The 17,166-nt window shown below is 41.7% G+C and overlaps 1 protein-coding gene and 1 pseudogene across 1 annotated transcript; both read right to left on the bottom strand.

The window, feature by feature from the left end:
• LOC126404356 (gastrula zinc finger protein XlCGF17.1-like) overlaps positions 1–17,166 on the bottom strand; it is a 124,222-nt pseudogene that overhangs the window by 13,061 nt on the left and 93,995 nt on the right.
• LOC126404322 (zinc finger protein 135-like) lies at positions 12–7,305 on the bottom strand. The gene is made up of 2 exons (XM_050067487.1): positions 7,140–7,305; positions 12–1,245 (listed from the first exon to the last, which is right to left on the bottom strand). The coding sequence occupies exons 1-2, from the start codon at positions 7,230–7,232 to the stop codon at positions 91–93; spliced, it is 1,248 nt and encodes a 415-aa protein (XP_049923444.1). The 5' UTR covers positions 7,233–7,305; the 3' UTR covers positions 12–90.

Genomic DNA, 17,166 nt, shown 5'->3' on the forward strand with positions numbered 1-17,166 from the left:
CCAACATTGGTCACATCGGGACGGGTTCTCTCTGGTGTGAACACGTTGGTGGATTTTTAGGTCATACCGTTCAATAAAAGCTTTCTCACACTAGTCACAGCTGTACGGGTTCTCTCCTGCATGCCGGCATTGGTGGGCTCTCAAATGACTGCACCAGGCAAATAATCTTCCACATTGGTCACACCAGTACGGCTTCTCTCCTGTGTGAATACGTTGGTGGCTTTTTAAGGCCCCTGACAGTGCAAAGGCTTTGCCACATTGATCACAGCTGTACGGTTTCTCTCCTGTGTGAATACGTTTGTGGCTTCTTAAGGCCCCTGAATGTCCAAAGGCTTTGCCACATTGATCACAGCTGTACGGTTTCTCTCCTGTGTGAATACGTTGGTGTTTTTTTAAGACCCCTGAATCTCCAAAGGCTTTGCCACATTGATCACAGCTGTACGGTTTCTCTCCTGTGTGAATACGTTGGTGGTTTTTTAAGGCCCCTGACAGTGCAAAGGCTTTACCACATAGATCACACCTGTATCGTTTCTCTCCTGTGTGAATATATTTATGAGATATTAGGGTTCTGATGTGGGCAAACTTTTTCACACATTGGTTGCACCCGTATGGCTTCTCTCCTGTGTGACTGCGTTGATGGGCTTTCAAGTTCTCTGATCGTGTGAAAGTTCTGCCGCATTGATCACAGCTGTATGGTTTCTCTCCTGTGTGACTGCGTTGATGGGCTTTCAAGTTCTCTGATCGTGTGAAAGTTTTGCCGCATTGATCACAGCTGTATGGTTTCTCTCCTGTGTGACTGCGTTGATGGGCTTTCAAGTTCTCTGATCGTGTGAAAGCTTTGCCACATTGATCACAGCTGTACGGTTTCTCTCCTGTGTGACTACGTTGATGGGCTTTCAAGCTACCTGAACATGTGTAAGCTTTGCCACATTGATCACAGCTGTATGGTTTCTCTCCTGTGTGACTGCGTTGATGGGCTTTCAAGACATCTGACCTTGTAAAAGCTTTGCCACATTGATCACAGCTGTACGGTTTCTTTCCTGTGTGAATTCTTTGGTGAGTTTCAAGGGATGTGCGTTGCAACTTCTCTGCAGTGTGAACACGGTGGTGATTTTTTAAGCTATGTTGGTCGCAGCTGTATGGTTTCTCTCCAGTTTGAACTCTTTGATGAATTTTTAAAGATCCAGATGTTGTGAAGGATTTGTCATGGTGGTGACGTATAAGTTCCTCTCTTCCTCTCTGTTCCTATAGCAACAAACAGAAAAAGAGTTCATGAGTTGTCACGGTGCAGCGAGCCAACTAAAACCATAAATAACATTTAAAGCATGTCTGCCAAACATAACCCACAATGTCTGACTAATGCATTACCACCAACAAATGTTATGATAAATAACTTACAGAATAGTTTTTATTTAGGTTTTGACTTTTTGATAGGAATTGATACCAATACTACTTATCAATGCAACTCTCACTGATACTTCTCTCCATAATTTAGTGGTTTCGTGGTTTTGGGTTGGACCTGAGATTCTTGACTTGTGCTCATGTCTCCCCCATGACTGTACAGGCTAACCGCCACACCAAAGTCTTTTCTCATTTTCTTTAAATATTTATCAGTTACTTTTCCTAACCCACATAAACCATTTGTCATAAATCAGATCCTCTGTGCAGCACTTATTCACAAAGACAATGTTCAGATCCTCTGTGCAGCACTTATTCACAAAGACAATGTGACTCTTAAAGCTGGTCCCCCTGTTGCTCCCATTATTTCTTTCTTCCAAAACAGTGGTGAAGAACACCAGCAGTTAATGTCAGGAGTTGAGTTTCCATTTAAACAAAATTATTATGACTGCTGTGCCAAATTAATCCGAGCACACTAGGGCTGCCATGGTGTGAGATTTTCATGGTACGATAACTATCTAAGAATATAACGCATTTCAGGGTATCACAGAATTGATATTATGATTAGTGTGAATGATCCTTTTTTGATCTATTTTATACTTCAGATTTACATTGCTTAGCAATAATTGGTGACAGAAAAGAATGAATTTCATTCTGCAAGGAAACGCGTGTCCTTACTGTGCATATGACAATAAACACTTTGAATCTTGAATCTATATGTTTTATGAAGACCCTATGTGTGTTCTTTTTTATCTTTGAATGTTAAAAACAGTGTTAAATGAAAAGCAATCTTTTTATTTTGCAAGGAACAAAAATCAAAATGTGTTTTCTTACAAGAGACTCATTCTGTTATGACTGACGAAAAGTTTTGGAAAGGTCAGTGGGGCGATTCTGCTTTTTTTGCACATGGAACTTCTCATTCAGCTGGAGTAATGGTATTATTTAACAGGTTTCCAGGCATGATAATTGACAATAAAACAGATACATAACGTCATTGGTTAATGGTAGTAGTAGAGATAAATGACAAACGTTACATTTTAGTGTGTATTTATGGTTAGAATAATAAAGCTGCGGACAGGGACATGTTTGCAGAACTAGGTAAACTTGTGAATGATTGGAAAATAACCTACACTTCAGATCAAGTGATAATGGGTGGAGACTTCAACATAGTTGAAATGTGATTTGGAGATTTCAAAACTGCCTATTAAGTTGTCAGATTTCCATAAACAGGTACTGCATTACTGGAAAATGATATAGACCCATAATTTCACACCACATGGCTCCACCTTGTGGAATAATAGAACCATTACAATTAGTAAGAAAACCTTGTTTAAAAAAGAATGGTATGAGAAAAAAGTGTTATATGTTGTTGACTTGATGGATGAACATGGCCATTTTATTCAATGTGATTCATTTGTAGAAAAGTTTCATTTAAAATGCTCCGTCAGAGAGTTCAGTCCAATTTGTAAAGCCATTCCGCTTCCTTTGAAACACATGACACAAAGCACTCTTACATATTCACATGTGGTTATTAAGTTGCCTGAAATAAAGATTGGTGAAGTGTATGTTGGTGATAAGAAATGTAATAACAAAGTCATTGGTAATGTTTTGAAATGCAAATTGTTTTCTGATTTTCAAAAGTAAGAATAATCCATAACGGGAACATTTTAATTAATAAATGTTTCCATTATCTTAAATGGCCAATTTCACCAAAAGTAAAAGACGTTCACTTTAGAATTGTAAACAATGTTTATCCAGCTGCTGAAACTTTACCACAAAGATTTCATTTTCAAGTAAATCCTTATGTGTATTTTGTTCAAGAGAACCCGAAACTATTGAGCATTTATTTTTTATCATGGGTAAATATCATATACACCATTGCAAATGGAAAAACTGTAAAGCCTCCATATTTTGCTTTAAAAATGAACTTTTTTTTTGCCATACTACACTATGTCATTTTTTTCGTACCATGATGCACTTTGACATTTTTCTGGCACACTATACAATGACTTTGTTCCCGCCATACTACACTGTGTTCTCATACGCACATTATTATACTAACTGATTAACATGCTCATATACTGCACATTTAATAATGACCTCATGTACTCAGTCACTCACCTATAATCCTTTCTATCAGGGATATACCATAATATTGGCACATCATGACCGATATCTTTAAAATGAACTATCAGAATCAGCCAACATGCTTTTTCTTATTCTGCACAATGAATGAATATTACATTAAAGTATTGTATTTAGTGTCTCCATCTGCTGGTGGGCCATCATGATAAGAGTATACATGCTTAATATGATGTTTATTCCACTAAAGGTAAAGGTCGGCATTTGACCCATCCCCTGAGGGAGCGGTGAGCAGCAGCGGTGCCGCGCCCGGGAATCACGTGGTGATCTAACCCCCCCAATTCCAACCCCTGATGCTGAGTGCCAAGCAGGGAGGCAATGGGTCCCATTTTTATAGTCTTTGGTATGACCCGGCCGGGGATTGAACCCACGACCTCCCAGTCTCAAGGCGGACACTCTACCACTAGGCCACTGAGCTGGTCAGAAGAAGAAGAAGCAGAAGCAGAAGAGACCTGATGATCCCCTAAAATAGGTGGGAAAAAAGTGGATATATCGATATTGGTAAATAAGCTGTTTTATATTGGCATGTTGGATATTGATGAAAAATCCAATATGGTGTATCCCTACTTTTTATTTTATCTACAATAAATTATTCATTTTATCATCATATGGTCTGATGTAGTCTTTTTTTTTTTTTTTTTTTTTTGACTTTGCTTCTTTTTATCGTATCCACACATAATCATCTCTTCCACATTGCTGTGTCTGGGCCATTAGAGGGGTTGTCACCTTTTGGTTGATTTTCACACAAACCTTCAATCTTTCCCTGTCACAAGCCACCATCCCCTCCTGTCTGAAAACAGCAACCATCATCCCCGTCCCAAAGAAGTCAGCTGTGAGCAGTCTAAATGACTACAGACCAGTGGCTCTCACACCTGTGGTCATGAAGTGTTTTGAGAAACTGGTCTCTCAGCACATCAAAGCCAGCATCCCCCCCCCCGTCTTCGACCCCTACCAATTTGCCTACAGGTCAAACCGCTCCACTGAGGTTGCCATCAGCATAGCTCTCCACGCTGTGCTTAACCATCTGGAACACCCGGGGAGCTACGCCAGGATGCTCTTCATAGACTACAGCTCAGCCTTCAATACAATACCAGACATCCTAGTTGAGAAACTTTCTGACCGAGGCCTGTCCACCCCCATCTGCTCCTGGATCAAAGACTTCCTGACAAACCGCCCACAGGTCGTCAGAATTGGCCCCCACCTCTCCTCCCCCTCGCCCTCAGCACAGGTTCCCCACAAGGTTGTGTACTGAGCCCACTCTTGTACACACTGTACACTTATGACTGCACACCAGCCCATCCCTCGAACTTGGTCATTAAGTTCGCCGACGACACGATTGTGGTCGGGCTCATCTCAGGTGGAGATGAGTCTGTATACAGGGACGAGGTTGACAGACTGGCAGAGTGGTGTTCAACAAACAACCTTTCACTGAACACAACAAAAACAAAAGAGCTCATTATGGACTTCAGAAAAGACAGTGCAGCCCCGACCCCACTCCTCATCAATGGGGACCCAGTGGAACAGGTCCACTTGTTCAGGTTCCTGGGGGTCCACATCGCAGATGACCTCTCCTGGTCTGTTAACACCACTGTGGTGGTGAAGAAGACCCAGCAGCGACTCCATTTCCTGAGAGTGCTCGGGGAAAAACAACCCGAAGGAGAAGACGCTGGTAGGTATCTTTCTAATGAGCCACCGTGGAGAGCATCCTGTCATACTGCATTTCTGCGTGGTATGCTGGGTGCACGGCAGCAGACAGGAGAGCTCTGCAGAGGGTGATCAATACCGCCCAAAAGATCACTGGCTGCCCCCTGCCCAGCGTGGAGGACACTGCTAGCTCTCGCTATCACAACAGAGCTAGCAACATTATCAAAGACACATCCCACCCCGGTCACCACCTGGTCGAACTGTTGCCCTCTGGCAGGCGCTACAGGTCCCTTAGAACACGGACAAACAGGTTCAGGGACAGTTTCTTTCCAAGAGCTGTCACAACACTAAACTGTAAAAAGTGATAACACTGTTCCTGGAATATCTACAAGCAAACCATTTGCACTATACTGTGCAGAAATATTTATGGCACACACGGCATATACTTGTTCATAGTTTCTCTTGTTCATAGTTTGTCTATTCTATTTTTATTGATTTATTTTTATTGCTATTGTTGTTTCTTGTTGCACTGACTGGAGTGGCACCTTAATTTCATTGTACACACAATGACAATAAAGGCTATTCTATTCTATTCTATTCCATTCTATTCTATAATGTTTTGGTTGATTTATATGTTGTTTTCATAATCTGAATCTGTGAAGTGATTCAAGATGTCAGATGAATATAATGCAGTAAAAAGTACAGTATTACTTCTGAAATGTAGTGGAATAAAAGTACACGGGAGCATAAAATAGAAATACTCTGGTAAATTAAAAGTACCTCGACGCTGTACTTAAGTAGCTTCAGTACTTCAGCAAAAGTATGTCTCTAGTTTCCACCACTGTCCATTAGGTCCATTTGTCAACTAGTCACCCGCATGTTTACGATATTAATGTAATTATTAAATTATACATTTTGGTCACTTAGTCGCAGAAAAAAACAACAACAAAAAAACATGAAACTCTGTTAGGAGCTGCGCCTTATCAAAATAAATCCAAATCCAAACTGGTTTGCTAAGTTTTAAACAGTGTTTGCTGCTGCTCCGTTGATCAACAGTTATTTTGAGAGCGCACTGTGTCTTTTAAAATTGTTCCTGTTGCATGTTTTCAAACATGTCTCCAAAAACAGCTAGCCTATCAAGAAAGTTTTTAGCCTTTTAAGAAAACACTCTAAAACTCAAATTTAACTTCAGGGGACATACAAGTTCACCGTAGCCTACTTTTTGCTTGTTAATCTGTGAATCGCCTTTGATGCGGGACTTTAATGTGAAAGCTTTACTAAAAACTACAGTATATTTTTAACATCACAATTAACAAGTCATGTGGAAAGCAGGCGAAACGACACACACTAAACAGGGAACCAGAGTGCCCCCCTACAGAGGCTGAGCCCCCAGTGTCCTCAGACCCTGGACACGCCCCTGTTAAGAGTCTGTAAATTAATGACTGACTCTCTCAGAAGGTAAATATATTTATTTTGTAGTTTAATTACATGTAACCAGTCATTCCTCAGCACTGTAACTGCATAATAAAGAAAGAAATAATCGCATACAAGCCTGTTGTTCGTTCTGTAAGCTCTCGCGAGATCACGAAATCCGCCGCGCGCGAAAATCTCCATGAAGAAACCACACAGAGCAGTCAGTGTTATGTGTACAAAACATGAGCTGATAAAAGCTCCACTATAACTGGACACCCAGAAACAACAACCTGTCCTTCATCACCATCTGTCTCTGTCCCTCAAACCGGAAGTCCACTGTCCCTGAATCCCAGCAGACAGAACAACCCGGAGCACTGACCGCAGACTGGAAACCAGTACAGGAGGAGAACAAAATGGCCGCCACGAGGCTCAGAGTGAACCAGAGAATGAGCGGATGATCCACGGAGCCTCGAGACTCTTCCTCGTGTCTTTAGTGTGGCTGCTGTCAAGCCCTTTTTATCCATGACGTCATCAACACTCACCTCAACATCGCTGCTATCAGAGGACGAGCCTGCTGCTTGTCTTCTCCGGACCTTGTTGCTCCGGTGCTCCGGGTTCTGCTTGTCCTCCTCCATTCCGCTCCTCTACTGCTTCTTCTTCTTCTTCTTTTTCCTCTTTCGTTTTGTGGCGGTTGGCAAACAACTTCTAGGTGCATTACCGCCACCTTCTGGACTGGAGTGTGGAATAGAATATACTACGTATTAAATTCTATTTACAAGCCCTGTTGCTTCCAAAACCTAAAAATCGCTCCAAACATAACATCCCCTGAGTGTCTCCTCAATAGATCTGCTACATTAAACGGTATCTTATTTCTCTGAAATGCTGCTTTGAGTGTGTTTCTCTGTGTTTGGTACTTTGGACACTGGAAGAGGATATGTTCTACAGTTTCTCCTGACCCACAGTGTTGTTTTGGGGAGGGAGGACGAGAGGTGGACGGAGAGAGAAATAGTGTCGGATTGCAATCAACTGAACCGTGAGTGTAGGATAGGTGAAAGTTCGGAGGGATGGGATGAGGAAGGTATGGATTGGTGTTTCGCATCAAACAGACGAAGGAAAAGGCAGGATAAGAAAGATAGAAGCGAAGCTTGGTCAGATTGAAGCAGTCAAGAAGAAGAGGGTGCTTCAAGAAAAGTAAGAACTTATCGGGAAGATTCAGCGCAACATGAGACTGAGAAAGACTGGAAAGTAGTCATTTTGTTTGGGACAGAGACGGGGCACTTTCATCCAGTAAGAATGACTAAAGCAATTGAGAAAGAAATTGGAAAGATAAGATTTGCCAAGTTTCTCAACAACCACAGAGTTCTTATTTCTGCTATGAACAAGCAGCAACAAGATAAAATCCTCAAGATAAATACACTTGGAGTAAAGATTACAACTCACATCCCTGGTATAGTGGCTAAACTGAGAGGTGTAATTTCAAATGTGCCGCTAGAAATGACTGAGGAGGAAGTCAAGAAAGAAATCAGAGGAGCGAAAGTGCTAGACGTCAAGAGACTAAAGACAAACAAAGATGGGGTAAAGAAGGAAAGTCTATCAATGCTGGTACAATTTGAGAGCACGCTTCCCAAAAAGATCAGAATGGGGTGGATCAATAGAGAATAAGAGAATATATCCCAAATCCAATACGATGCTTTAAATGCCAAAGAATGGGACATGGAGCCCAACAGTGCCGCGGTAAACAAAGATGTGCAAAATGTGGAGGGGAACATGACTATGGTAAATGTGCGAAAGATGCTAAGCTGAAATGTTGTAACCGTGGAGGAGAACATAGTGCAGCATCTGGAGGCTGTTCTGTACAGATTAAAGCAAAAGAGGTGCAAAAATGTAAGGTAATCAATAACATATACTGTATATACATCATATGCAGAAGCTTTGAAGAGAGTTAATGATGAAATGCAAAGTAGACCCTCTGAAACACATGTAGAAGTAATGAGTGGCGAAGTAGGAGGAATAAGTGGCGACCTGAGGTCTCTACCACAGAGAGCTAGCAGGCCTAGAAGGCAAGAAGACAGAGCAGCTAAGGCTCCAATGACACAGCTGGTGCAGTGTTCACATAAATGCAAGGTTAAAGAGGATTCACTGATTGTGGATCAGACAAGTTTTGTTGCCTTTATTTGTAAAATAATCACTGTGGCTACTACGCAAGAAAAAAGTGATAGAATTAAGAGAGTGGTGAATGCAGCAGAAGAGTTCCTGGGTATTCAAGACTTAAGAGCAGAGGATATTCATGAAATACTGAGAACAAACATTGATGGAGGGTCCCAGGGTAATGATTAACATCTTTATTATGGTGATCCATTTACTACAATGGAACACGAGAAGCCTTATTGCCAATGGACAAGAATTTAAAAGTTATGTATCAGAATTAGAACCTCGACCGGATATTTTATGTGTGCAAGAAACCTGGTTAAGGCCTCATCTTGATTTTATTCTACCAGGATATACCTCGGCTTCATCTTGATTTTATTCTACCAGGATATACCTCGGCTCGATATGACAAGGTAGACAATCAAGGAGGTGGCTGTGCTACATTTGTTAAAGATAACATAGTGTTTCGAAGGTTACCATCACCAGCAGCCATGGAATGTGTAATTATTGAAGTGTGTAATGCAGATGTTAACACTAAAATAATCAACTTTTACAACCCATGCAAAAAGTTTAGTGCTGAAATGTTTAATACAATCAAGCATGAAAATAGAAAAGAAATATGGTGCGGGGATTTTAATGCACATAACAGTCTTCGGGGAAGTAAACACACAGATAATAATGGAAATGTGGTGGAGGAACTATTGGAAGAAAGATCACTAGTCTGTATCAATGATGGCAAAAGAACAAGACTAGATGTTTATAGAAATAGCCTATCTTGATTTAACACTTGTATCTAGAAATTTAGTATGTTCATCTTAATGGAATGTTGATAATAACTCTAGCATAGGAAGTGACCATTTCCCGATTCTTTGTTCTGTAAACCTTAACATTTTTTCACAAGAAAGATACAAGTTAAAGAAATGGTGCTTCGAAAAAGCTAATTGGGGAAAATTCCAAGAACACTGGATGGTAATATAGAAGAATGTGTTTCGTTAGTGAGTAATCTAATTCTGAATGCTGCGTCGAAGCGCATACCCATGAGCAATATAACTGGAAAAAGAAAAGTTGTACCATGGTGGAATGAAGAATGTACTAACAGCCACACCTCAAATTAGCCTTGAAAGAGACTGCCTGGGATGATATCCTCAACTGTGAGGATGTCAACACCAGCACTAACTGCTTTTTAACAAAACTTAATGAGGTCATTTCCTCCTTCTCCAGGAGAGGGAGCCAGAGGATAAGGAAATTCAACTCCCTGCCATGGCTAAACTCTGACTGTAAGAAGCTGATGAAACTGAGAGACCAACTATTGAAAAAAAGCCCTGAGATCCGGACTAACTTCTGACAGACAAAATTTCACTTCTGTGAGAAATAAAGTAACTCAAACACTGAGAAAGGCGAAAGCTAACTTCTTTATGACCATGATTGAGAATGCTAAGGGGAATGGTAAAATAATTTGGCAGAACATAAACAAATTAACTGGTAGAAAGAATAAAAATGACAAGAATGACCTCGAAATTAAAGTAAATAATCAACTAGTGAAACTGGCACGGGGCGGCACGGTGGTGTGGTGGTTAGCACTGTCGCCTCACAGCAAGAGGGTTCCCGGTTCGATCCCGGGTGTGGGAGCCCTTCTGTGCGGAGTTTGCATGTTCTCCCCGTGTCAGCGTGGGTTCTCTCCGGGCACTCCGGCTTCCTCCCACAGTCCAAAGACATGCAGATTGGGGATTAGGTTAATTGATAACTCTAAATTGTCCGTAGGTGTGAATGTGAGCGTGAATGGTTGTTTGTCTCTATGTGTCAGCCCTGCGATAGTCTGGCGACCTGTCCAGGGTGTACCCTGCCTCTCGCCCGATGTCAGCTGGGATAGGCTCCAGCCCCCCCGCGACCCTCAAGAGGATGAAGCGGTTAGAAGATGAATGAATGAATGAATGAATGAATGAAACTGGCACGATGGCGCCAGGGTGCTCGGCTGGCCGTCTGTCGCTCTGCTTTGTGTTTGCTGTATGTTTAGTGATTTACCTGTTCTGTCAAGAGGTGTCGTCTCTCCTCAGCTATGATCACCAGACTCTACTTGAGATTAGAGGCTTCTCCGATCAGCTCAAATATGATCCATTGGTGAACTTTTCTCCACGCCTCGAAGAAATCCCTGCGTTCCTGAGGCGTCATCCACTCCACCCTGCCCGTCAGAGACGCCGGAGAAGACGGGGTAAACGAGGAGGCCTCAGCGTCAGGCTGGAGGCTCACCTAAGGTCTCTTTGTGTGTCAGATTATGGCATTAATCGCCATTTTCTAGATGTTTCCCCTGCCCTGCAATCGTGGAGGATTAGAGCCTGATGGATCCGGCCGGTGCTCCCTGACGCTAGCGGCTCTGACAGCGTCAGCTGTTCGGCGGACCCCGATCAGCTGTTGCTGCCTCCTACCAGCTGGCGTGGTCGGACCGGGAGACGCGGCGTGGACCATCGGAACCTCCGCACACTGAAGCGTGCTTCACCTTCGGACACTTTTAATCTCCGGCTGGCTTTACTGAATGTGAGATCTGTCACCAATAAGACCTTTTTACTGAATGACTTTTTTGCCTCACGGAAACTGGATTTTATGTTTTTAACTGAAACCTGGCTCCATGAAGGTGATCTTGCTCCTTTTTCGGAGCTCCTTCCCCCTGGATGTAGTTTCCTCAGCTCCCCTCGCACCTCCGGCAAAGGTGGAGGACTGGCATCCATATTCAAATCCACCTTTCACGTCCAGCAGTCCCCAGCTGTCAATGGCTCCAGCTTTGAGCTCCAACTCTTTGAGGTAAAAATCCCCATGACTGTTCTCAGCTTTGAGCTCCAACTCTTTGAGGTAAAAATCCCCATGACTGTTCTCTGTGCTGTGGTCTATCGCCCACCGAAATTTAACAAAGACTTTATCCGGGACTTTGCAAACTTTGTGTCGGGTATTATTCTTGAGTATGACCACGTTTTAAATGTCGGCGATTTTAATGTGCATGTCTGCTGTGAGACCAGACCGCTGGTCAGAGACTTTTTGAATCTAATTGACGCTCTTAATCTCATGCAGTCTGTTTCGGAGCCGACGCACGATAAAGGCCATATTCTGGATCTTGTACTGTCATATGGACTGAATGTACATATAACTGAAATCTGCCACACACTCTTATCCGACCATCTACCTGTTCTATTTTCCATGTCACTACCTACACCCTACAACAAGGACTCCGCGCCCGTTCGCCGTCTCCGTGTTCTTAATTCTTCGACTCCTCTGCAGTTCTCTGCCGCCTGGAAAGACTCGTTTTCTCTGGATGATTTCGGCGACCTCAGTGTGGATGTTTGTATGAAGTTGTTTGATTCTCTCTGTACTGACACCTTAGACTCCATTGCACCTATGACTTTAATGCGCGTTAAGCCACAGGCTGAGCCTTGGCTAAATGAGTCCACTTGTCAGACGCGCATGTAGACAAGCGGAGAGAAAGTGGAAAAAGGATAATCTGCAGATTTCTCGGGATCTTCTACGTGTTTGCCTTCTTAATTATCAGCAGGCTGTTAAAGCTGCTCAAGCTGAATATTTTTCCTCACTTGTCTCCAACAACACTCACAAACCTCAGGTTCTTTTTAATGTATTTGATTCACTTGTGAACCCTTGTGATGATGTCTCTGTTGAACCGTCGTCTTCTCTGTGTGAGGACTTTTTGCAATTTTTTGTCAATAAGATTTCAGCTCGTAGACCCCAACTCCCTCAGCCTGCCTAGGACCCCTCAATTCCTACAGCAAGCTCAGCTGCTTTTCACCAGTTTAAGCCTGTCTCACTTTCTGCACTCACTGAAATAGTCGAACATCTTCGCCCTGCTAACTGCCCATCTGACAGCATTCCATCCCGCTTGTTTAAAAAGGTTTTCAGCTCAATTGGGTCTTTTATTTTGTTTCTTATAAATCTGTGTCTGAGCTCTGGATGTGTTCCATCCTCCTTCAAACATGCCACGGTGCAGCCTCTTTTAAAAAAGAAAAATCTGGATCCCTTGGTTCTCTCTAACTTCAGGCCAATCTCTAAACTTCCGTTTATTTCCAAGGTTTTAGAGAAAGTTGTTTTTAGCCAACTCCAAGAATTTTTAGATCAGGCCAACATTGGTGAATTGCTTCAGTCTGGTTTTAAGCCTCTTCACAGTACTGAAACAGCTCTTTTAATAGTTTTTAATGATCTTCTTTTAAACCTTGATTCTGGTAACTGTGCCTTTTCAATTTTATTAGATCTCACAGCGGCATTCGATACAGTGGATCACACTATTCTCCTGTCACGTCTCGAGCGCTGTGTGGGCATTAAAGGGTCCGCTCTGGAGTGGTTTAAATCTTACCTTGCTGATAGATCCTTCTGTGTGCAGTTGGGGCAGTTTTCCTCCTCTGTGGCCCCTCTGACCTGCGGGGTCCCCCAGGGGTCAGTTCTAGGCCCTCTACTGCTCTCTCTATATATGCTACCCCTGGGGTCAATATTTAGGAAGCATGGTATTCCTGCTCTCTCTATATATGCTACCCCTGGGGTCAATATTTAGGAAGCATGGTATTCCTTTTCATTGTTTTGCTGATGATGTGCAGGTGTACTTGCCATTAAAGGTCCCCTCCAAGGAATCCCTCCATGCTGTGTTTAATTGCATGAGGGACATTAAAACATGGATGGACCTAAATTTCCTAAAACTAAATGAAAACAAAACGGAGATTGTCCTGTTTGGTCGTCCTGACCTTGTCCAGGTTCTTGCCAGCTCCCTTGGCCCACTAGCACCCTATATAGGTTCCCAGGCCAGAAACCTAGGTGTGATTATTGATGGGGCGTTTAAATTGGACAAGCAGGTCAGCTCTGTAGTTAAGGCTAGCTTTTTTCAGCTTCGGCTCTTAGCCAAAGTCAAACCTTATCTAAGAGAGGCTGATCTAGAAAAGGTTATCCATGCGTTCATTTCATCGCGCTTAGATTATTGTAATTCCCTGTACGTCGACATCGGCCAATCAGAGCTTAACCGTCTACAGCTTGTGCACAATGCAGCAGCTCGTCTCCTTACCGGGACAAAGAAATATGAGCACATAACACCTGTGCTCTCTTCGCTTCACTGGCTTCCGGTTAGGTACAGGATTGATTTTAAGATTCTTTTATTTGTGTTTAAGTCTCTGTATGGACTGGCACCTGAATATTTATCCGACCTTATCAAGGTGCATCGACCCTCCAGAGCCCTGAGGTCAGGTGACCAGTTAGTTCTGGACGTTCCTCGATCCCTCTTAGAATCTAGAGGAGATCGAGCCTTTGCGGTTGCGGCTCCCACACTGTGGAACGCTTTGCCTCTGTCTGTGCAGTCTGCGACTAGCCTCTCTATTTTTAAAACTCGTCTTAAAACCCACCTGTTTACCCTGGCTTTTGGCTGAGTTGAGTCACCTGTTGCTGTGTATTGTTTTGTTTTGTTTTCTTTTACCTCTCTGCGTTGTACTGTTTCTGGTTGTATTGTTTATTGGTGCTGATGATTTCATCTTGTAAAGCACTTTGGTTGGCCTTAGGCTTTTAAACTTTGGTTGGCCTTAGGCTTTTAAATGTGCTATATAAATAAACTTGACATTGACATTGACATTGAAAAATCCGAGGATGGTGGCTGCTGAGCTTAATCTTTACTTCATCAACTCTGTTCAGAAAATATCTCAGCTCTTCTCTTCCCCTGACAATGATCTCTGCCCCGTTGACCATGCACACGCTGGTTTCTCTAAAAAGGAGATCTCTGAAGCAGAAGTGGTAAATATCATCTGCTCTTTAAAAATCTCTAAAGCTAAAGATAACTATGGAATTGATTAAAAAATTTTTGAAAGAATATAAAGAATCTCTGATATGCCCAATCACGCACCTGGTTAATTTGTGTATTAAGCACTCAGTTGTCCCTGAAGCCTGGAGGGTGGTCACGGTTAGTCCTATATTCAAATCTGGTGATAAAACTGACATGATAATTACCGACCGATCAGCATTTTGCCCATTATAGCAAAAATATTAGAAAAGTGGATAGCCGAACAACTTATTGATCATTTAAAAATCAGCCAAAACACCTTGCATCCTATGCAATTTGGATTCCGGGCCAACCATTCCACCGACTCAGCCATTTCTCTATTCTTGGAAAAAACATAGTGCTTTTTAGATCAAAATAGCTGCGTTGGTGCTGTATTTTTGGATTTGAAAAAGGCTTTTGATTCTGTTAACCAACAAATTTTACTTAATAAACTGTCTTATTTTAACTTTTCCACTCAGGCTATCATGTGGATGAAATTATATCTCTCCAACAGAAAGCAGTGTGTGCAGGTCAACGGCAAAAATCCTCCTACTTAGAGTGTTCTACTGGTGTTCCACAAGGTTCCATCCTTGGTCCGATTTTATTCTCTTTGTATATCAATGATCTACCCAATGTTTTTTGTGATATTAATATTCAAATGTACGCGGATCATGCAGTAATTTTTACTCCGGCAAAAAATGTTGAAGAAGCTGCTAACAATCTCACATTAGCAACAACTCAAATACAGTCCTGGTTGTCTAGTAACTCTCTGCTACTGAATACTAAGAAAACTGTGTGTATGGTATTCTCAAAACAACCGGTAAAGATACTACATTCCAATATTTTTATAGGAGAAGAGCTGCAGATTGTTCAGGACTTTAAGTATTTGGGGGTTGTTCTGGATTCCGCGCTGTCCTTTAAGAGCCACATCAAGAAAATATAGAAAATATCGAATACGGTAACATTTAATTTGTATAACTTCAAACAAATAAGAGGTTCTCTGACTGAGGGTGCTGCTATAACTTTCCTGCATTCAATGATTCTTTCGCATATTGACTATTGTATTACGTGCTGGTTGTTTACTGGAGCAACGAATCTTAAACCTGTGGAGTCCCTGTACAAAAAAGCCTTGAAAATCCTGGACAAAAAAAGCCTTTTCATATCATCACTGTAATATCCTCTCAAAGTACAATCTGTTCAGTTTTGAAAATTTAAAAAAATTCAAAATTGCCTGCATGATCTATAAAGTCTTACAGGGACTAGCACCACCACTAAATGATTTTATCAGACAGAGAAGAACTAATGTTTCTATTACGCGAAACACCAGAGCCACCTCTAGAGGTGATTGCGAAGTGCCTTTTAGGCGGACTGCAGTGGGACAAAATGTTATGTCGTATGAAGGTAGCAAGCTCTGGAACAGCCTACCACTCTCAGTCAGAGAATCATCCAGCTTCATAACATTCAAGAGGCTTCTGAAGGCGTGGATTAGGACCAACCAGATCTGTGACCATGTGTAACCACCTCCATGAACTTGATGTAACAGAGCAGTGTACAACAGGGCCATGTGCAATTTCTTAAGCACTTTAATGTGCAGTATGCACTTTATATCTATAACTGTACTTTTTATTAGTAATATGTAGTAGGGCAATGTGCAATCTTCATTTAGCACTGGTCAATTTTCTGTTATGCAGCAGCACTTTATCTAATATGCACTAGCACTTTATAAGGGCATTGTGCAATTTAGATTTGTATTTATTTAAATCTGTGCAATCTATATTTTATCTATGCAACAGCACTTTATGGTAAGCACTTTCCTTTTTTGCACACTAGCTTGACTGGTCTCTGTACTCTGTTCTGTGTACTTGTATTGTATATGTCTTGAATGATCCGTGTACTTGTATTGTGTATGTTCTGTTTCTTTTCATTTTTCTTTTTTTCTATTTTATCTGATGTAATATCAACCTGCCAAGGGACTACAGATGGAAACTAGCCTACAGCTATAATCTGGCATATTTACATGTATATGTTCATTAATATGCACTGTCCCTTTTTAAATAAATACATTGAAATTGAAATTGAATTGAAATTGAAATAGAGAACGAAATAGAGCTTTACGAGTACTGAGGAGTAACTTGAATCAAGAAAACTTAATAGACTACCAAAGGAAAAAAGCTCTGACTTGTAAGGTTATCAAATCTAGTGAAAAGAGCACATGGAGAACATATTGTGGTGATATAGGTAAAGAAGTGAAATTAGGTGATGTTTGGAACATGTTAAAAAAAATGAGTGGTAAAAGGAAGTTCAATAAAATACCAGTATTAGAGGATGGGGAAACAATAGCTATAACTGACAAAGAAAAGGCTCATTTGCTGGCTAAGAATTTTGCCAGTGTACATAGTGGAAATCATTTGGATGATCTGCATAAAAAGAGGAAATACTAAGTCAATCAATCAATCAATCAATTGTATTTATAAAGCCCAATATCACAAATCACAATTTGCCTCACAGGGCTTTACAGCATACAACATCCCTCTGTCCTTATGACCCTCACAGCTGATCAGGAAAAACTCCCCAAAAAAACCCTTTAACGGGGAGAAAAAAAACGGTAGAAACCTCAGGAAGAGACTGAGGAGGGA

Source organism: Epinephelus moara, chromosome 17, assembly GCF_006386435.1.
Source record: "Epinephelus moara isolate mb chromosome 17, YSFRI_EMoa_1.0, whole genome shotgun sequence".
NCBI classification, from domain to species: domain Eukaryota; kingdom Metazoa; phylum Chordata; class Actinopteri; order Perciformes; family Serranidae; genus Epinephelus; species Epinephelus moara.